The 22,823-nt window shown below is 43.0% G+C and overlaps 1 protein-coding gene across 1 annotated transcript; it reads right to left on the bottom strand.

Moving 5' to 3' along the window:
- Positions 1 to 7,483: 7,483 nt before the first annotated feature.
- Positions 7,484 to 20,686, bottom strand: CRABP1 (cellular retinoic acid binding protein 1). Its single transcript, XM_030498052.1, has 4 exons — positions 20,441 to 20,686; positions 19,883 to 20,061; positions 17,057 to 17,170; positions 7,484 to 7,814 (listed from the first exon to the last, which is right to left on the bottom strand). Exons 1-4 carry the CDS (start codon positions 20,508 to 20,510, stop codon positions 7,764 to 7,766), a joined length of 414 nt encoding a protein of 137 aa, XP_030353912.1. The 5' UTR covers positions 20,511 to 20,686; the 3' UTR covers positions 7,484 to 7,763.
- Between the last annotated feature and the right edge of the window lie 2,137 nt (positions 20,687 to 22,823).

Below are 22,823 nucleotides of genomic sequence, written 5' to 3'. Positions count from 1 at the left end.
TGCTCTCATCTGTTTATGACCAGCTTATGTGAACTCCAGTCTTTATGAGATGCACATTAGTGTGCTGCCATCAGATTCTTATGCTCTACTCAACACAAAGAGCGGCCACCCCCAACCATCCCCACGGGCCATTGCCTGCTTCTGCCTCCAGTCACCCAGCTGTGACGGCTGCTCTGTGAGAGGGACTCTGGAACTGTGTCGCTGTGGAATCAGCTCCAAAAGCTTATTTAACCCCTGTCTTGCTTACAGAGACATGCCTTTAAATTCTTATCCCCGTATCTTCTTCAAGATACAGATTTTTTCTCCACAGTTCCCTTCTGCATTTGCTTTGCGTTACTAGATGATAAAATCTGGGTAAGGGGCACCCTGATTATTGCAGCATCCAAATGACAGGCTTCAGGCAAAGTGATAATTAGTTATTCAAAAGTATTCATAAAATTAACATATCCTGAATAAATTCAAGCTTAATTTAACAGGCCACTGCACTTATTACAAACATTTAGCACATGCAAATGTTTAAACTCAGTAGAGAGCAACTTACTCTTTCACAAGGTATCAGGATCAAAAGTAGATGTAACCACCATTTGCCCTAATGAGCAAATGTCAAACAGTTTAGGGAGCTATACAGCAGCTTGTTCAGATGCATAGAAGTTAAGAAGTGTACAAAGAAGCTCTTCCCAGGCTGTTAACTATCACAGAGTATTCAAACTCTTCTGTAAATTCTGTTTCTCAGCCAAAATCCAGGAGAAAAGAAAATGGTAGAAAAAAGTTATAAATTCCCTCTCTCTCCTCCTCCCTTCCTTGGAACAGATTCAGGGCTTTATTCTGAGATCCTTCTATGGTTCTAAGTATTATATTTGAGATGTTTGACACTTTTAGCTACAATGCACAGCATTCCCCACTGACATAACACACAGAATACTATCAGTAGTGGGAGGGGAAGGAGCTGTTTAAGTTAAGTTTTGCATGGAAAATCTTGTGCACCGCAGCGTCAGTTCCAAAAAGCTTTGGGAAAACAATGGAATGGCACATTTCATAGCTCTGCTCCTCCTGCCTGCAGGAGGGCATAGTCTGTCACTAAAACTGTGTCAGCTGTACACCTCTCACTGTATTGCAGCCTGGTATCCCACAATTGGAGTGAGGTCTTTCAGTCATGTCACCTCTCCTCAGTCAGACAGAAGTTAGTAGGTTTTGAACAAAATTGACCACTTGCTGATAAACTGAAAGGCAAAAAGCAAGGAAGAAGTCTGTCCCTGAAAATGGTCCCCGTACAGCAGTCTGACCATTCCCATAGCTGGCCTATGACCTGCTCTGAAGATTCTCTTTTTGCTCTGACAAAGCCACCAAGTGCAACACTTCTGTATATAACCTAACTGAAAACATTACAGATCCTTAGTGTTTGTCCTTCATGTTCATCACAAAGTATTGGTATCGAGTTCATTAAAGGAACTAGGAAATAAATCACATTTGTGAGAACATGATGCCAGTCATGTCCAGATGATTGCAATTTACTTCACTAAAATACTTTTGATTAAAACACGTTGCTGGTGACGTGTCTTAAAAGGAACTTGGACTTCAAGCTCTGTAATAACTGCAATATGTTCTCAGTGTCTGGCCTTGCTATAGACTGCGTAAGCTCTGTGTTAAAAACTCCTGCAAAAAGAGTTATTAGGTGCTTCCTTCAGACACAGACTTCTCACTGCAGTCACTGCAGATGTCCTGGCACACTCTAAGGAGGATCATATGCAAATTAATATAATTATTTAGATGTTCCAGACTCACTACACATCATTATGGCACAGTGTCAGTTTTACATAAACTTCCACATATGGAACATTTCAGAAACCTTCCAACTGCAGCAAGAGAAATGGAAAAAAATAGCTTCAGCAATCAGCAACCTCTTAATAGCATCAGAATCTCAGCATTGACATGGACAATAGGTGAGTGCTCAGAAGGTCTCTCTGAGTAACATCGATAACACTGCTTTCCATCAAGATTGTTTTAAATCACGGATCTTTCTCCAGAGATGCTGAGATAAACTCTCATCTTGTGGGTGTGTTTTCTGGGTTTGTGTCACAGGGCAGAATAGAAGCTAAACACAAAAGGATAGCAAACTTTCTGTTTTGCTCACAGTGGGTAGAATCTCTAAGTCCTTGATTGTCAAAACTGCTGTATGTGTGAGTGACACTGTCTGCCTCAGCCCAGCCTGAGATGCCAAAAATTCCCAATGCATTTAAAACCCAAGTCCCTTGGTCTCTTTGATGGGGGAAAAGGTCCTGATGTTTTCTGTGCATGTGGAACACAAAGGTGAGGAAATTGGAGTGAAAGGGACATAAGCACATAGAGGTGTTTCCAGTGCATGGTCTGGAGGCAGACTAGCTTTATGTCTTTCAGCCTGCTAAAGGGATATGCAGGCTTACAGGGGTGTCTTAGGCATCAAGTACTGGAGAAGAGAGGACCTTTGCACTGACCCACTGTAGTTATTCCTACCTTCAGTTTCTGTAAGATCACTTGATTTCCAGTTGCGCCTTTATCTCCCAAAAATGGCAGATGCTTATGCATGAAAGCTTCAGCCCTTTGAAAACCTTCTGTGAACTCATCAGACCTATGATGAAATCAGGCCACATGAACATCTTGTGAAGATTAACACTGAGATACATACCTACAGGCTTTTAAGAAATCTGAAGTTCAGTCAGTCACCTCGACTGTCACCTCCTTTCTGCTTAAGCCACTGAGCTGCCTCTCCCAGCGAGCAGCAGGTTTGTGCAGGAGATAGCAGTATCTAGTAGAAGACTCTCTGGTTGCAATATGTGACCATACAGCAAATTCTATCAGCAAATTGGACTCAAGCTCGTAAAACAGATTAGCTGCCAGATTCCTCTTTGTTTTGAGAACACGGCATCAAAACTGAGTGCCTGCCATAGATCATGTCGGGGAACCATCACTGAAAGCCCTCAGACAGAAACAGAACGAGAGATACAAGACACAATCCCCAGGTTCAGAACTTCATTCTGATTTTAGCAGACTGCAGCACAGTCAAGCAAGAGTGAACTAAAATTTCAAGAATTCTGTCTTTTTACTTCTGATTGAAACTGGCCTCATGTTCTGGGAGGCAATGTGGGGAATGTTGGAGATTAAGAAATAAGCAAAGCACTATGGCATTCCCTTGTCCAGAGAAGGGCACCGGAGCTCGTGCAGGGCCTGGAGTACAAGTGTGATGAGGAACGGCTGAGGGACCTGGGGGGGTTTAGTCTGGAGAAGAGAAGGCTCAGGGGGGACCTTATCACTCTCTACAACTGCCTGACAGGAGGATGGAGCCAGGAGGGGGCTGGTCTCTGCTCCCAAGGAACAAGGGATGGGACAAGAGGAAACAGCTCCAAGCTGCACCAGGGGAAGTTTAGACTGGAGATGAGGAACAATTCCTTCCCCAGAGGGTGCTCAGGCATTGGAACAGGCTGCCCAGGGCAGTGCTGGAGTCACCGTCCCTGGAAGTGTTCACAAACCGTGTAGATGAGGCCCTTGATGACATGGTTTAGTGGTGAACTTGGCGGTCCCGGGGTAGAAGTTGGACTTGATGATCTTGAAGGTCTTTTCCAACCAAGCTGATTCTGTGATTCTATCTATTCCCACCTATTCCTCCATTATTAATAGCAGCATTTTTTCCACCACCCTCCTTAGCCAGCCAGCCATCTGTAATATCAAAGAGAACATCTTGGGTTGTTCCACTTCTGACATGGCAGGATTCAGGCAGCACGTATTTTAACAGGATTCCAAGACTGGATTTTGCAGCCGTGTGGGATTTGGAGCTTCCTGTCAGCAGAAATAGATCTCTTTGCACTCAGGGTGCAAAAAGTGAGCTCTTGAGCTAAAGCAGCACCAGCTCTCCAGGGCATACAGTGTGCAGTAGGACAGCTCTGTTCCCACACAATAGGAGCTGGTGGTATGTGTGTGATATGTGTGATATGTGTGAACTGAACAATTCAATGAAATATCACATTTCTGGCTGAGACTGTTTGGGGTCTTTTGCATATTTTGGGTTTCCCACAGTGGATTATTTGGAATCCAGCTTGACTGCCCAATCTCTTTACTGGTTGGAATGTTTATTTTTCCTGGAGAGAAGAAAAACATTTAAGTGTTTTATGAAAGCAGCATAAGAACAAAGTATGGAAAATCAAAGGAAAATCCTAACATGAACTCTTCTTGCCATAGGGCAGAAAGCATGGCTGCTCTATCCTGGTGTTCCACTCATGTGGGGAAGTTTTGTTTTTGTGAAATGTTATCCATGTGCCAAGTTGCTGCAGATATCTGTATAACCCCTTCTGTGTCTTGCTGTAGCAGTTAGTTATCAGTGTGGTCAAGGCAGTGCACAGCACGGTCCCAAGCCTGCAGACACACAGGCTGGGAGTCAGTTGCCTCCAGGTCAAGTGGTAAAGTGCTGGTTAGAATACAGCAGCATGGCAATAAGGAAGTTTCTGGTTGCTCAGTGATACACATAACTGTGAGCTAGACTCTGTCCCTGGCTCCACTGCTTGTTCCATCACAGGCCTGATTAAAAGAGCTAGTGACACAGTGAGCATCTCCTCAGTTCGAACCTGGAAGGCAATATCCATAAAATCCCTGGGGCCCTTTTCAGATATCCACATGCTATCAAGTAACCAACAAACCATTTATGGAACCCTTAGGTGCTCCATTGTCCTGGCACTATTGCCTATAAAAGTCCCTCCCTCCTATGTGCAGAGAGTGGCTGCCTGAAGCTTTCAGGATCCACGTCAGCTGAGCAACCGTTTAACACTCAGACATTGTGAGAGTAAGTCTGTGGATGCCAGCTACAGTAACTCCACTCTGCTTCCATCACCTCATCTGGGGAGGGGTTAATTCATGACTTCTTACACAAAAAGTGAATAAAACTGTCTCCGTTGGCCACCCTGGCATTGTCCAACTTCCATGTTCCCAAAGGAGCTTAATGTCAGCAAATAAAAGAAAGGCAGGAGACAACTGCAAGGCTTTTGGCCAGTAAAATCACTCCAAATCCTTGTGTGCCTAAATTTGAAGAGTTTTTAAATCCGTCAGGACTCACAAATTTGGCCTTTGCAGTGTTTCAACAATGAGCCATAAAACTGACACCCTGGCCCAATTCTAGTCTCTGTTCATATGAATTTATCCATGCACCAATAACTCTAATGTAAGTCCATGAAAGTCAATCAAGTGGAGAAGCTTCCACACTGAAATTACTAGAGAAAGGAACTTTTGTCATGCCAGACTGCAAATGAAGCTTAGGGGAGCAGTTGCAACCCTGGAAGAAGAAAGTTTCCAGGTATGCAGGGGAGCTCATATCTCAAGAGCCTGTTTTTAATTGTAACCCTACAACCCAGCTGCACAGCTCATGCTTTACTACTTGGATAGTAGTTGCCAACTGGATGAAAAACTGACTTGGTATTTTCCAGTTGATGGGAAAGCTTTCTGAAGGATATTTGCTTGAGCAGCACAACAGCTTAACATGAACCTCTTAGAAATGAAACACAGAAATCGCTGTTTCCATTAAATGCACTTGCTTGCTCTAGACAACATGAGGTTCATACCAATACCTTGCTGAACCCTCACAAACCATGCATCAGGGCTGCTTTAGACACAGGTAGAAAAGGTAAGTGCTATGAGTAGCATTTTTCTGGAATGGCAGAACAGCCCTGCTGCCCACTGGCTTTGGCTCTCCTACTTGCCTCTTCAGCTTGTACCAGACCCCACATCCACCACCCCACTTCTTCTACAGTGTTGGTGGGCTCCTGCTGCTGTAGGATATGGTATGTGTCAGTGTGTCCTGCAACACAAAGCTATTTACTTCTCAGCCTTGATGTGGCAAGATAGAGTTTTGTCTGAATCACTGAGGCGCTTTGAGCTAGCGCAGCCTGGCACTTTTTATGGAGTCCCTTTGGCACAGCTGAATGCACAAGCAGGTCCAGATACTCCTGAAATGGAATTGGTTTGGAAAAAAGCACCTAACTTTTAATTCCTCAAAGATGATAGAAAATAAAGCTAGATCACTGTCATTCCCCCTCATAGTTTCATTCTTACCAGGGGATAGCTTCAGCTGCATCCAAACCACAATGAACTAATCTCAGCCCATGCTTCGATGGGAGCTAATGTGCAGTGTATTTAATTGGTACCAACTGACCAAGGTCTTGAAAACAGGGTTTGGCTTAAGGTCAGAGTGTGGAAGGAAAAGATCCCCTTTTTCAGCTGCAATATTGTATCTTGAGTGCTGATGGCAGAGGAAGAAAACGTGACCTTTCAGAGGAGACAGGAAACAGCGCCTGTTTCTCTCCTGTTGTGCTGCTGTAGCTCACACTGTGATATATAGAGCAGGTGGCTAGTTTCTCTGTAGCAGTTGGACAATGCTATCGAAGGGAACTCCTTTGCACAGCTATGCAAGGGATGAAGAGACAAAGTAATTTGTTTCCCATAGATGTCTCAAGATGATCAAGATCTGGACCTATTTTCCCATTCCGAATATTGAGCACAGCCCAGTGAACAGTGCATATACTCTGCTAACACTGAACCTCTTATAAATCTGCTATGATTGGGTGGCATGAAGCAGATAAATTATTACTGCAAAGCAGAAAGTTGTTCAGATAAGCTTGGATATTGCACTGAAGTAAGTAGTGCTCCTAATCTCCATCTCCAGATACTTCCAAGGCTGAAGAACAGAAGAGTCTCTGGCTCATTAGAGGAATGTTTGCTCAGCTTGAATCTAATACTTGATAGTGCTGTGGCCAGAACTCTGAGCCAGAATATATACATTAAATTTGGTGTTTCTTTGATTCTTGAACTATGGCCCTGGTTTGTGAAATATTTAGTTGTTCATATTGAGTCATCAAAAGTGAGAGCTGTAACCCTTAAGGGGAGTGAAGCCATCACAAGCTTTCTGTCTCAGGTGAGAAAGTAGGAGAAAAGCAGCTTTCATCAGCTTTATCTTTTTATGGCCCAAACAAGTAAAGTCTGACAGATTCTGCTGGCTCTCTGATCAGGCCTGAGGTGCTTGGGTGTGATGACAGTAAGTATTAGTCGTGATCACAATGTTTTTTGTCCTGTAGATGCAGCTGGGTTCTGTACTCAGATAATGAGTGTCTCAACAGGGGAAGTTTGAGCATTCTTCAGAGATAGAAGGAAAGAGGGTAAAGATCTCTCCTTGCCTGGTTCTGCTGAATCACAGTCCCAGCAAACACAGGATACAGGAATTGTTCCTCAACAAGGACAGAAAGAAGGAAAGAAGCAGAGCTCTGGGTTTGAGAGCAGCCGGCAGCTCCACCAAAGGCCTTGCAATTCACTTGCTCTCCTGTGCCCTGTGTTGCCCTAGGAGGTGTTCCCTGATGGCACAGTGCTAGCCAGCAGCAGTGAAACCCCCCAATGCCTTCAACAGAGGGTAAAAAGTGTTTCAGTCATAACCAAAGCACTGCTGGCTTTTCTGTTACAAACATCCCAAGACACCTGTGAGTTAAGCCCAATAAGTTTAATAATTGATGAAACCGTATGAAGTGAGAACTACAAAATACAAAGCAGACACAAAAAACGATGGCATAAAAGTGAGAAGGAATAGTGTCTGCGATGAAAAATGAAAGCAAAATACACTTAACAGAGGGTATGGGTTCAGATATAACACACACGGTCACATACAACACTGCATTAGTAACAGCACACACAGATACTCATTATACTGGGGGTTTTCACAGTTCTCCACTTCATCCCAGATGACAAGTAAATTGATGGTTTTACTCTCTTACATAAATCCTTGTGCACACAACATCATCAGCACCAAAGGTCTGGAAAAGAAATATAAAACAATCAGAAGAGATGGAACCAGCAAACATTTAACACGATTTGGGAATGTTATTTTTACAATAGTAGTTAGTTCAACAGCAGAAATACATTTTCTTATGTCTTTTGACAGATGAGAGTAAAGAAATGAATCATTTTGGAAGAGGAATGCAATGTAAGTGACCTTTTTTCTCAAGGCACGGTGAATTTTGTCAGAATGATAAATGACACAGAAATTCCCTTTTTACTACAGTTTCTTGGCATGCATTTATAAGTAAACATGAGAAAAGAATTTCGAATGTACTGTTGTTACATTTAGGAGCAGTTGCAGCACTTTGAACTGGAAATGCCAAGGGTGGAATTCAGATGGCATGTGCAAAAGGTATTCTTTGATATTTGCAGGTATAAATCAGAGTAGTTCAAATGAAGACAGTGGAGCAATGCTGAAGAGCAGGAAAATATATACCTACAACCTCTAAACATCATGCTGCTTCAAGGTGTTTGACACACCCTGTTACGATAGCAAAACCCTCTCTTCCAAGCCATAACGTTGGCAGTGTCAGTCGCAGGATACTCTAACCTTAACCAGTGAATTTGTTAACTATGATGAAGGTCTGAAATGAAGGCATATAATGGAGAGAACTCTAGTGGAGATCAAGTTAAGCTCATTTCACATGACTAAACATCCCTGAGATCTCACAAACGTTTGATCACCACACATCTGAAAGTCACAGACTTACTGCAGACTATGTCCCATTATTATCCTGTTTCTTACACCAGATTCAGTACCTCAGAGTACCTCCATTTTCCAGATACTGAGAGTTGGTGTTATATGATGTTGTACCATTGACTGAAGCAATTTCAGACATGCATCTGAAAACCTGTGGGTCTCAAATCACTCTCTAGTTTTGCATTTAAAAGGCAATTCTACCACAGCAATATTGCGGTACAGATTAGCAGGACATTTAGGCAGGACAGTGATTGTGGCAGCTGTCTGAGAAAGCCACCTGAACCCCAAACTGTTTGTATGTAATTTCAGGTCTGGCAGGCTAAAATCTAAGCAAGCGATTAAACATGAAGGAAATAATGGGTGCAAGAGCAAGGAAATAATGGGTGCAAGAGCGAGGAAATACTGACTAAAAAGACCTTCCTGGTCAGCTACACTGACAGACAGCTCTGGGCTTAGCACTGAGAAGTTGTGAGGTGGGATGTTTGGCTGTAATAACTGCCAAAGTCTCACTGAAAAATATAATTAAGACCTACCCCAGTGTGTTATGAAAATTCGGCTGGACTTTATTTGTTTTAATGCTTTCTACACCTGGTTTGGCCAACACCTTTTTGAAAGGACTTGGCTTTAAGACTGACTCTGGCTTTACTGAGGAGAAAAGTCTGTTAGTATTTTTGAGATTTAAATAAATAGCATAACACATCTATTGATACGCACATTTTTAGCTTGTACATGAAAATGTCTGAAAATTAACATGAAAGGATGCAGATAGGTCTCTACTGCCCACAGCTCCAGCTGCCAATACCTTTACTATGGCTTCCTTCAACCTTTCTGAAATTAAACACAAAGGCGAAATGATTTCAGCATGAGCTCTGCCAGAGAAAGCAAGTCAGAGTCAAGAGCAGCCAGGGCTTGAGATTGTCTCTGGAGGCTGGAAGGTCACTGTGACAGTGATTGTCTCTCTGTCTTTCTATGGTACATTCAGGCGCTGTTAAGCACAGTAAAGTTTGGGTCCCCCACTGCTGTTTCAACATAAATCATAAATAATAGTAAATAATAGGTTTTGTGTACTGTTCCTCAAGAGCTGGCCCAGCCCCAGGCTGGCAGTGGGAGCTGCACAGCTATGCAGCCACATCTTGTGATGTGAGTGGGTGCCATATCAGCCGGCTCTAATGAAAAAGGCTGCAGCAGCAGTTTGCCAAAACTCTTGGAACCTCCGTAGTAAATGTATATCTATTCTTTTGGGAAATTAAGAGATAAACTCCTTCCCCGTAAACCTGTGCAACAGCAGTTATTCTCACAACAGGTCAGCAGCTGTATTGAGAGGGAACACTGTGGGGAAGATGTGACCCATACTGCAAGTCTGTCTAGGGTGTCACCGTAGGACTGAGTGTCCAGTTCTGAGACCACGCTCCTGGGCAGACCTTGCTCCTCAGACATCCATGTAACCGGATTGGCAGCTTCCTTGCAAGACCCACAGGAGGGAGTGTGAAAATAAAGGTAAGAATTTGTGAAGGAAGAAAAAAGAAACAGTAATTTACTGGGAGAGCTCAGTAGTATGGATACATCCAGAACGCACTGCAGAGGCAGCGAGTCCCGTGTACGTACACATAGACTGACTGTTGTGCACTCACAGAGCCACAGCTTGACATGTTTGTGACAAAGTGCAATGGCTGTTCATTTTGTACATCCAACATCCAGCTCCAGCTGGACTTCTGGACTCTTGAAAATCTCAGGCAAAAGACTGCATTCAAATTGCTCTGCCAGGATAAAAACTAAGCGTGAAAAACATGGACGTACCCAGGGAACCCAAAAACCATAGTGGTCTTAATCAGTTGCTGTATACAAGAATTGTCATTCTCTGCAACACAAGAGCCTCACAGTCTGGAAAACCACTATGATTTCACACAATCATATCTTTAGACTGTAAAGAGATAAAGTTCATGCAAAGCACAATTATATTACTCTGGAGTCCCATGTAGCCACTGAGCTCTTCTCAACAACCAAACATCCTTTCCTTGAAGACCCAGCCTTGCTTATGTGGCCTCTGACTTGTTTCAGAAATACGCTGCATATTTTAGCACTTAGATTTTGTACCTTATACCCATTCAGATGATTAGCAACCTAATTCCATACTGAAGCAATTCCATACTGAAGCATATAAATAAATGGTTTTGATTGCACATGCTTTAAATGTGGACTTATGTAAAAGGTGTTTCCCTCTCTTACTATAATTTACTAGCTTTGTTGATAAAACTCCACTAAATGTTTCTAAACAAAGCAAAGAGGAAGGTGTTCAAGCTTGCTGCATTCCTTTTTCTGTGGTTACTCACAGAAATGTCTAATGTACAGCTGGGACCAAGCTCAGGGGGAAGATCCAAATCAAAAGGCTGTTACTCCTCTATCCTTCGCACTTAAATCCTTGTATTCAGGGGGTAAGATAATGCAGCTAAGTGTCTATGGTTCTAATTCTAGATTGGAAAGAAGTGATAGTTCATATCAGAACAAGCAGACTTTAAAGATTTTGATGACCTAAAGGAGTAGAACTTCCTAATAAAGAGTGAGCAATCCTGGCTATGCGGTTGTGAAGTTTCACCAAAGCGACTCAAAAAAGAGCGCACCACTACCAAACTGCAGTTAAAGTCTAATGAGAATATGAAGGATTTTCAGTCACCACCTTCTCATCAGCTTGCAAAGGTCCCACTTACGTTGCAAAATGCTACAAGGCTTCTGTCTAAATCTAAAATAGGATTTTAAATGTGCAATGACTGCAAATTACAGAATTGTTGTCTTCACTTGGCTTGTCGTAATCTGTAGCTAAGCGTCCAAAAGCACCCTGCAAACAAGGCCCTGCACAGGGGGATAATCCAATACATCGACCTCTCTCAGTTCACTCAAAACCTGATGACCACTGACATCAGTAGAGATTAAAAGAGAATTACAGGGCAGTAATATATTACTGTATGAGTAAATCTGCTTTTTGAAGGCCTGCTTCATAAACATTTGCTGAGGAGCCTTTGTGATAAGTGGAGCACGCAGTATAATTACAAAGACTGTCATTGAACTAATCGCCTGGGAAAGATCACTTCTGTCAGTGTATGCAAAAATCCCCTGTTATCTGCTCCTGACTGACCAACCTGCAGAGGCAACGTGCAAAAGGAAGACAGAATACATCAGCAAACAAATGGAGAAAAGAAGCTATTACTTAAATGAATCCTCAGAAAAGGCTTTGTCCATGGACAAGTCCAGGTGCTCAGAGTCACGCAGCAAATGAATGACAGAGGTAAGTACATGAGACAATGGTATCTCCTGTAGTAAAGCCAGCACACAGCAAACATTTAAGCTACATGCAGGATCAGATGCATCCAAGATGCAACTGGCTTTAGCTTCTTCCTCTGCTTATATGCTCAGGATGTGACCCAGACCAGGCTGTACCAGTGAGCAGCGGCTGCAGATCCCTAAGCCCCCTTGTAAATCTGCTCATGGAAAACAGTAAATGAAAGCATTAGGTCAATGCAACACATACAGATGCATTACTACAGGCTCCCAAACTTTTATCAAGGCTGCTATAAGAAGGTTCAGCAGGAAACCCCACCTCATAATGACCTCGGTATGAGCAGACCCTCCTTTTGATTACTGATTTTATTTAAGATCACTCTCCAAACCTATAGAAAACTTAAACACATAGGTAGTTAAATACTGTTCAATACAAGGCTTAGGCACATCATGAATCTCAGCATTTGGCTGCAAAGTATCTTTCCAAATTTGCTTTGACCCTTCTCACCTACTATGTTTAATTTCAGAAGCCAGCAATATCATTTAAAAGATGTTCACTCACTCATCTAAGCTCCACAGTTCACCAGTTTTAATCAAGTACAGCATGATTTTTCTGGGGAGGGAATGAAGAATAGAAACCACGCTTGAACCCCCCTAATGTTCTGATCTTTGACCCTTGCTATAATTGATTCTGAGAACCCCTGTGTGATATGTGAACTGTGTAAAATGTGGTCTGAGGCTGTTTTTAAAGCCTCACTTCAGTAATTACCCACTTTAAAATGTTTGTGTGTTACAGATTAAACTAAAATCTATAGAGGCATGAGCAGCCATGAAAGCAGCAATGCAGATAACGTTTGAATAGAAATGTTTCTCATTTGAATAGCTAACATTTGGAAGCAACATCCTTTAACTTTGTAAAGAGCAGACCTTTTGTTCTTCTGACTTACACAAGTGATTGATAGCTCATTAATGTCCCTGACAAAAACACACAGCAACAGCAAAAACATAAAAGGGAAGAAGAAGCCTATTAAGAACAGACTTATTCCCAGATGTTAATTTTCAGACAAGTAAAGGTAATACATATTTTTGTGTTATATTCTGATCAAATGCTAATCCAAGTAGAGTTTATGAATGTGGAGTGGTTAATGCAAATATCCTGACTCTCTGTCTGCATTACAGTCAAAGTACAACACAATATAAAGATACAGTCAAGACAACCAGATGTGGACTTTGATGGGGATCTATCCTTTTCACCCTCCCTCGCTTGCATATTCCATGTAATTTTTTTATGTACATTGTTCAGTACTTCTAAGAATGCAGCACTGAAATCCCAGCAAGAGCATCAGAGGAGATCAGAATAACCAGCACTGACGAGAGGAGTTCCAATGTTCTAACACATTCACAGCACCTTTTTTATAAAGCAGAGCTTGATCCTTCTTCCCTTACTCAGCTGAAAGGACTTTTTCTAACAGCACTTTAGACCTACATCTGCCATTGCACGAACCAAATGCTACTGGTAGAGTAATCTCATTCTCCAAGGAGCCAAGGAGAACTAAACTCAAACTTAACTGGTACCTGAAGGTAAAGAAAAACTTTGCTAACTAAAAAGTTTGTTCCTAGCATCTGTGTACCAGAGGACATGAAGTGACAGGGAAGACCATCATATTGCTCCAAGGGAGTGTATTTGAAGAACATAAGGAATAATTCTGCCAGGATGCAAGAAAGATGGACAATTATACAGTAATATGGTTTCTATTTTAGCTCTGTGGTAGTCATGACAATTCAATGCTGATTTTATTTATTTATATATTTATTATATGTGATAGTAAATGCATTTTATTTAACATGCTGTGTTGGGCAGAAAAATGTATCCCTCCACTAGGAAAATGTCATAATCAAATGGACCCCCTAAGCAATGCAGCGTATTAGATGAAAATGATGTGGCAAAGCTCCAACATTTATGCAGCCAGTATTAGCAGAGTAACACTCATTCCTTACCCCCTGCCTGCTGCCCCAAGCCTTTTTCTAATTCCTGCCTCAGTCTAACACAGTTCAGATTCCTTCTTGCAACTTTTTCCAGATGAGGTATGAGTTTTCTTGATTTCTTCTGCAAACAGCTAACAAGGAGACCCAAGACTTGTTTAAAGATTTCTTTGGATAAAGAAACAGGAGCAGAGACCGTAAGAATAAGCATCAGCCTTACAGAGTTCCTAAACTGCTACATCCCAGGCTCTGCCCCATGCAGCTTCCCAGCTGCAGACATCTAGAAGTTCACAAGAATGTGGTTTCCTCTGCTTATTCAAGGTGCTCTGCCAGAATGGAAATAGGGGAAGCTTACCAAAGCACATCAGAAAGAGTAAAGGTACAGTAAATATTTCTTAGGTAAGGGAGGTTTGAGAAGTGTGAAGATAGGAATTGTTAAGCAGTTCAAGTGATATGGGCAGCAAGCCTGAACGAGAACGAATTTCAGGTCCTGAAGAACCCTAACAAAGCTGGGAGGATGGATGAAATAAAAAAGGGAAGGCAAAGAAAGAGCTCTTCTCACTGGGATCTCAGTTCTGAAGAAGATGTAAATAGGGTTTTGCAGACTCAGATCCAAGGAAAATTTCCAAGAGTAAGATAAAATAGTCTACGTTGAATCTTCCTTCAGTGTAGTGATGAAAAACCCAAACACAGTCGAGAGGTAAGAGATCAAGAGGGTGTCCTCACTAGGAGCAGCTCTTCCTACTTTGTTCCCTGTTAGAGTTGAGGAACACACCTCAGCCAATCCCTCCAAGTAGTTTAGCTTTTAAGGCCCAAATAATGGTCAAATGCCATCAGGGGTTGAAAATCTTTGTCCTGATAACCAAATAATATCTTAATATTTAATAAAGCAAAAGAAGCCATTATGCTCCAAAAAAAGAGGTAGGAGAATGGAACTGCATATCATATTGAACAGTAAAAGACACAGAGAATTATCTGGATCACTTGGAAGTAAACACTGTATTTTCATAATGCAACCAGTGAACATAGTCCCAAGTTGCTGGAGGAGGGAAGGGGAATCAGAAACCAGGAACATTACTCGGGATCACAATCAGCTGAGTGTGAGTTCTCGAAAGAGTTAATAAAGTCTTTGCACATAAATCAGAATAATTTTAGGTAAGAGTAGGGAGCTGAAGTCACCACTACATGAGGTGCTAGTGTGATTGCCTGCAAACCAGTGTGTGCGGTGTTGGTGTTCAGAGTTTAGAAAGGAAATTGATAAACTGGAGGGGGTTATAAAAGCCCTTTATATTGAAGGTCTCAAGGTCTTCCAATGGTTTAGCTTAAAACAAGAAGCTTCTTCCAAGGTGGCTTGATCAGTGCTGTTAAGAGAAGTATTTGCAATAATAAACTTTTGGCATATAATGTCGGTTCTTTCATACACAATATGTAATGACTGGAAGTTGAATCTAGACATTTACAGATTAGAAATAATGTGTATATTTTAATGGCAAGGAAACTAACCACTAAAACAACTTATTAGAAGTTGTGATTGAGTTCCTACAAATGGAAATATTTGAACAGGAAGGAAGTTTCTCCTAATTTATATCCTAATTTGGAAAATAATTACTTCAGAAAAGCTTAACAGACTGTATTTTACAAGAAAACAGGTTAGATGGCTTTATAGTCTTTGCATCAGCCTGGTTTCCTAACTAACCTCATTCTTCCCCAGCAGGGTAAGTTCAGATTGCTGATTGCAGGAGGCAATTGTATTCTGACTGGCTTCCTTGCTTTGCTTGAAGCAGTTCACTTTGTTTAACAGCACCCTCACTAGTTTGCTGCTTAAACAGTAAACTGCAGAAATGTACTGTTAGGAAGCTGGAAAAATTATAGTTGAGAATGTATTTTGTCCACTGCAATAAAGATGTGAAGCAGAGATCAAAGAACTTGGCCTCCTAAAGTTTTTGGATAATATAAAGAATTCCAGTGGCTGACTCAAAAGAAATTATCCAGAACTGGAGTATTTATTCAGTAGAAACCAGTGTGATTTCACTAACAGCATACACCTCCTCATGAGGGGTGGGTGAACAGTTCCAAGATGTCTGGAATAATATGAACACCTTAAAAGCTTTTTGTTTATACTTGGTTAGGTTTGGGTCTAGGTTTGTTTCAGATGCAATCTTGAAAACAGAGCTCCGACTGCTTTAGAGAAACACTGGGGAGGTTGTCTTTTAAAGTGCAAAGGTTTAGTAAGCGTGATAGTTTGAAATAAACCCTCCCTGCTTTGATGTTTTCTTACCTATCACTCCAGCAGCCTGTCTTCCATGCCCAAACTGATGAGGCATAACAGCCTAATCGACCATTTATCCAGAATTTGCTAGTAAGAACATGTGCAATAAAGTGATTCTGAACTCAAGCTGAACTGTGCTACTTGTAACTCAGAGAAACTGTGTTTTTATCCATTCCTGGATATTGTTTCACTAATGTAGAGTGACAGCTGAGGAAAGATTCAGGGAAGAGAACTCAATTCTAAGTGAAATAGGAATGATATAAATAAATCAACTGCACATGATTCATGGCATAAGTGGGGAGACAGTTGCAGAGGTGCTGCTCAGCATGCCTACGGTAACCCTGCTGCCATATGGAAGGTCACACAGGAGTGGAGAGATGTTGGCTGACAGCAAATGCGCAAATCAGTATATTTCTAAGAAACTCTTAAAGGCAATTCTGAACTGGATTCAGAGGTGATCAAAGAGTTGGTGAAGGTGGCAGAGATCAGGGAGGAATTATACATTCTTCATAAATGGAATGAGATTAGAGCATGCTAACAACATGCCACATCTTTCCTGATATACACCTGTGATTGTGGATAAGAAGCAACATACTACACACATGCCTAAAAGAGATGGTTCTCCAGAAATGAGGTCAAATGCCTTGATCTCACTTTCACCACAGAAAATCTGCAATAAATCAAGCAAATCCTTTGATGGGGTTGTGAATCTGCAGAGCAGAAGTGGCCCACTTGTGATTATCCAACCAGTGAAAGTATGGCAAAAGTCAGAGCAGTAAAATACGAGTGAGAACCTGCATATATCTTCATTTGTTCTTAAAAGAAGCATTTAAAAAGAAAGGAAAAAAAGCAATGTATGAAAGTGATGTAGAGGAAGATGAAAATGGTAGTTTTCCAGATGGATTTAAGTAAGGAAAAATAGGAAGTCATACTACATGGTAACAAAAAGCTGTTGATGTGGTGCATGTGTTGGGTGGGTTCAAAGGTCTTACCAAAATCAGCTCATCATTAGCTAATTCTCGAGTCCAGTATGTTTTGGGGCCATCTCCCTCAATAAGAGTTTGTTTGCAATAGATCTTGTTTTCATTCTCCCAAGTGGCCAAACTCTGCAGGCAAGAAAACCATTAGGAATAACATTAATTATTTCCCCAGCAGCGTGAGGCAGAGAGACAACAATGAGCAGTAGTGAGAATAATTGCAGCAGTAAAGGAGCAACACATAGATAAAGGCAAAGGGCAAAAGAGATCAGTGGAAAGTAGTGAAATCAAAATTAAGGCGTGAGGGGGCATTTTGGAGATAGGTCTATATTAATAACAAAGTAATTGTAAATGTGTCTTTTCAATGCAAATCTACATTTGTTTCCAAATTAAAAAGCCAGTTTTCATAAAAAGCTTGATGTTGAAAAGTATCATTTAGAAACACAGGATAATGTAGTGTCTACATTCCCAAGCATCTTTGTACAACGTGGTTTGATCTGACATGGTATTTATCACTACAGAGTCCCCTTAGCATGAAAGCATAAACAATCACATATATCATGTTGTGGTCATAAATGATGCAGCATTTGTCACTTACACCCCTTCGTGCTGCATGGCTCTGTGCCAAGGTAACTGTGTATTAACCACTGAGTCTGCTGACCAACTAGCATAAATCACAACTAAATTAAAGAAACTTGGTTAGAATTCTAGTGTTTGGGACATTACTTTTTTTAAGGCTATGGGTTTGGGGATTGAAATATCCTTGAGAATTTTTCAAAGCATTTCAATAATGACTATGAAACCACTGAAAAAATAAAGAAAGAACCCCAAAACAAGCCAACAAAAGAAAATATAGGATTTTGTTTAGGTTTCGCAAACAGGCAAGCCCTGACTCTGTTGCTTTTCATTCTAGCACTGACCTATTATTCTACAGTGCAATGGAACAGCTGTGCAGAAGGATGCCCTGTAATGAATGTGCAAGAAATCACTTTATAACTGGCACATGGGAGACATTCATCACTCTGTGATCATATACATACACATACATATACGTGTGTGTGTGTGCATATGTATGCATAAATTCAAGTTAACACTTCCCAGACTTTCCAAGGGAAACAAACATCACTTTGATTTAAAATCAGCTGTTTACTTTATAAATATATTTGCACAACAATAGCTTTTTAAGCCAATGAGCCACCTCAAGTGGCAGCTACAGGAGCCTTGTGCAGTGCAACTCCATCCCGCTCGCTCTTTGTCTCAATGAACAATGGATCAAGTTGGCAGAACAAAACCCTCCACCCCATAAAGTGTGTCAAAATCTATCACCCGTCAGCAGTTTTGCCAGATATTGCAAATTACATTCTGAAGTATGATTTTATGATCTGTCAGTGTCTGCTCTGTGGGCCCATCTTGGCCATATACACACAGCACTACAACTTATTCCTCATAGTGGACTATAAATAATTTCACAACACATGGAAAAAATTTACTACTTCACAAAACACATTTCTTTCAGATTTTTCCAACTTTCATAGCTTACAGCTGTAATTATTGTTTTTCCATCTGCAGCAATAAATCCTTCTCTAGAAAGCGGGTCACATTTATTGTATATGCATTATTCATGGAGACACTAAAATACTGCTTTTGCTGAACAAGATAAATTAACGAAGCCAGCAACATTTCCTGAACAAACTGTTAAATATACAAGAACTCATCATAGAGATCAAGTGGATGTTCTAAACATTCACTGACTCCCTATTGCACCCCAGACACTAAGTTCTGCATTTTTAGTAGCGCAAATGGTCTCAGAAGCCGGCCCAAGAATTAGCAGAGATCGTATTTTGGAAAGTAGATAATTTTACCATCGCGGGGTACTTTTAAAACTGTATTCTCATTTGGGACTACATTTGGATACTCTTTATTCAGACTTCTTTTATATACTTTTCTTGTAAGTGTGAGAGTAAAGTGCCTGAGGAAAAGAAAACTAGCCCACGAGCCTGGGATAACTTTTTTCGCAAGACAGCTATGGTCACAGGCCAGTTCTCCAGTACCCCAGTGAGAAGCTGATGTTGGATGCTGCCAACTTAAAGTCCCCTCCACAACAATAGAAGTGGTTACAAAGGAGAGGAGCAGGGGCTCACACTGAGAATCAAGCCCAAAACCCTCCAGTGAACACCTTCTAATACACTTCTGCATGAGGAGGTGGTGTAATTATGGCTGGTATAGCTGTAAGTCTGTCTTAGACTGTTAGAGACTTAAATGATCAGCAAACTGCAGACATGCACTTGGAAAGGAAATGAAAGAGGATTTCAGCCCCAGACTACTAACAGTCTGCAGTCCTGCTTGTGAGCTCTGCTGATTCAGTTTATGACAAAAGTTATTCAGTTTATGACAAAAGTTATTCAGTTTATGACAAAAGTCAGGTTTGTGCACTAAATCCTCACCCTTGAGGTATCTCTTGCTCCACCATTCCCCCTGTTCCCATCAGGGACAGAGGCTGGGGAGAGCTTTAGCTGCAACTGAGGTCTCCAGGGGAGAGGGAAGCAAAAAGAGCTGGACAAAACCCTGCCAGCCAAGGAGCAAGCAGGTACTCAAACTCTGCCTTTTGGAGCTGCCATGCCCTGTTGCCTTCACATTTCAGTTTTAACCTGCAGAGGGAAAATGTTGGATGAGGGACAAGAGAAGCTTTGGCCACGAAGAACCCCCCCAAGGAGTGTTTCTGGAAAGAAGAGGGTGGAGGGCAGTGATGCCACTGTCTGGGGACACTGGCAACAGATTGTGTTTGTCCCGTCTAAAAAGAACTTGGTCACACACATACACACCCCCCAGCTCTCCTCCTACCCTGCACTTTCGTCCATCCACCGTCTCCTCCTCAAAGCTCTCCCCGATTTTGAAGTTGATCTCAGTGGTGCGGACAGTGGTGGAAGTTTTGATGTAGAACTGGTCCCCATCCTGGCGGATCTCCACGTGGGGTTTGGAGGCGGCAGCCACCGCCACCTTCCTGAGCATGGCATTGACACCTGGGCGAAGCGGGGAGGAAGCAGAGCTTGAAGCCGCCAGCCGTGCCCTGGGCTGAGCTCGCCCGGCACCACGCAGAGGCACCGCGCAGAGCCCCACGGCAAAGCTCTCTCCACACACCCGCCGCGGCGGGGAGCTGCACGGGCGGCAAACGCGGGGTCTGCAAGGGTCCCCCCGGCAGGACCCCGGGGCAGGACCGCCGGCGCTCGCAGGTGAGGCTCCCACCTCCCCGGGCAGCGCTCGCCGCGCTCTCCCGGCCGCGGTGTGCGCACGGAGCTCTCCCGGGTGCCTGGCCCCGCACGCACCGGAGCGCGGCCCCGGCTGCAGCCCCCTCCCCGTGCTCCCCTCCCGCTGCCCGGCGCCGGCTCCCCCGCGCCTCACCCAGCGCCTTGAGGAGCTCGTCGAAATTCTCACTGCTCCTCATCTTCCAAGTGCCGGCGAAGTTGGGCATGGCGGGGCGGGCGCTGCGGACGGCGGCGGGGACGCGGCTCTGCTACTGCTGCTGCTGCTCGCTCTGCCGCTCGGGCACCTTGTGAGCGGGGCGGACGGCGGCGGCGGCGGGGAGAGCGGGTCACACCCACCCGGCCCCCACCCCTTCCCCCGAGGCCAGCGGCATCGCCGGCCGGCCCTCCCCCGCCCAGACATGGCCCCGCCGGCTGTCCGTCCATCTGGCTGTCCGTCCATCCGTCCATCCATCCATCCATCCATCCATCCATCCATCCATCCATCCACCCATCCATCCATCCATCCATCCACCTGTCCGTCCATCCATCCATCCGTCCATCCATCCATCCATCCATCCATCCATCCATCCATCCATCCATCCATCCATCCATCCACCTGTCTGTCCATCCATCCACCCACCCATACTTCCAATCCTTGCAGCCCGCCAGCTGCCTCCTGGAGTTTCCCAGGAAGGAGAGCCTGATTGTCACTTGTCCCACAGCTGGGGTGGACATTGAGGACTTGGTGAAAGGCCCCAGAGGCAGACAGGGAAGGGAGAGGGCAATCCAAACAAGAACAGCCTCTCTGGGCTCACGCTGGGTTGATCCCCTCTGACGCACAGGAGGGCCAACACAGAGTCCTACATTCCACCCTTGCCCTGAGCTCCCCGCACACGCAGGCCTCCCAGCCTGGCAGGTCTGCCCCAACACTGCTAACCTGGAGGACCTGGAGCCCTTTCCAGGTTAGGAGACTGCTGTAAGGAATCTGTCACTGCCCCTTGATCCAAGCCTGCCCCTTCGAGAAGGGTGATGGACAAAGACCTAGACAATGTCTGTGCCATTCCCCAGTCACAGCCACACATTCCCTTGCTGCTCGGTGGTGCTTTGGGCACCTGGAGGGTGTAGCTGTGGAACTGGAGGGTATTCCTAATGCATGAGAAAGAGCAGTGCCCGCGGTGGTCACAGGCTTTTATGGAGAAACACACCAAGCTATTTCACACTTATTTAAATTAACACCAGCGTCCTAAAGATTTGAGTGCTGCTCTGTGCCTCTCAGACTTTCCAGACCATTCCCATTTCCATGACCAATCCATCAGTTTCAGGTCAAAGATGCCAGATTAAAGTTCCTTATTGCATCTGATTTATCCACATGATTAAGGGCAACAGAATTTGATGGGTTAAGGCATATGTAGTTTTGCTGCTGCTGTTGTGCATAAGGAAATACTCAGAACATTAGAGGTTGTGATTTCCCACTCAGAACAGAGCCAGATGTATTTTAATTATAGGAAAACCTTTGCTGAGCCAGCTTCATGATACATTCACAACCACTCTTCACTTGTTAGACTCACTCTGTAAAATGAACAAGTTGGTTACTTGAGGTATGTATAAAATGTGTTCTCTCCTGGACAATATACAGATCTGGGAGTTGCTTTAGCCATATGTTAGGCAGGATTCTCCAGTTCCTACATACTGAAATTTGCTCTCACTTCTTATTCCAGGAAGAATTTTACCTGAGTAAGAACCATAGAGCAGAACCAAATATTTGTCTGTTGATAGCCACTCTTTTCTTACTGGTATTTTTGCCTTGTCTTTTCAGAAGGATACCCTTAAAGAACCTGGCATGGTCCTTTACCTGAAATATTCTGATGGATAGGTGGGTTTTTTTCCCTGAAATAGCAATTTCAGTGAGGAATATATGTTTCTTTTAAACAGGGTTTCTTTTAAAAGCAAACCAAACCTAACCCAGAAAACAGAGCATGAAGCATTTTTCACTGCCTAGCAAAGGACAAAAGAATTAATCCCCATCTTAAATACTTTGTTTAAAGATTTCCAATTGCCTCAAAAAACCTGCAAAACCAACAAGCAAACAAACAAAAACCAACCAAACAAAAACCAAACCCAAACCCACAAATAATTTCCCTGTTGCAGGTAGGTTCAAGTCTTACAAAGAAAAGGCTGCAGGCCCTAGAAACCCAATCTGTATATTGCTATGAAACAGCAAAGAAAAACCCTGCTCAGTCCCTCAGTTTCAGATTCCCAACTGCTCAATTGAAAACATAATACCATCATCCAGGCTTGCTTCCAGAATCCTGCAGAATATGTATACACGGAGCCCAGGGGAAGTGATCTCACTTGCTCTTTGCAGGACAAAGTCCTTAGCTACTTGTGAAAATAAGTGTGTGCAGCGTAAACAAGGTAAGGACCACCTATCTCTACCTGAGAAAATAAATTGGCCCAGAAGATTTTAAGGGGGGACAAATTATTCTTTAAAGAACCACTGAAGATCTATAACTGTTCTTTTGTTTGCTGCACCACTGGTA

This window comes from Strigops habroptila, chromosome 9 (genome assembly GCF_004027225.2).
Source record: "Strigops habroptila isolate Jane chromosome 9, bStrHab1.2.pri, whole genome shotgun sequence".
In the NCBI taxonomy this organism is placed as follows: domain Eukaryota; kingdom Metazoa; phylum Chordata; class Aves; order Psittaciformes; family Psittacidae; genus Strigops; species Strigops habroptila.
This window is presented reverse-complemented; position numbering and strand designations above follow the sequence as displayed.

Bases quoted from the DNA above. Each gene is read 5' to 3' on its own strand.
- CRABP1 (XM_030498052.1), bottom strand. From the start codon at position 20,510: ATGCCCAACTTCGCCGGCACTTGGAAGATGAGGAGCAGTGAGAATTTC. The intron at 20,062-20,440 runs GTGAGGCGCGGG...CGCTTCGCCCAG, and splicing joins CGAGCTCCTCAAGGCGCTGG to GTGTCAATGCCATGCTCAGG. The intron at 7,815-17,056 runs GTAAGACCTTTG...TTTCTTTTCCAG, and splicing joins CTAATGATGAGCTGATTTTG to ACCTTTGGTGCTGATGATGT.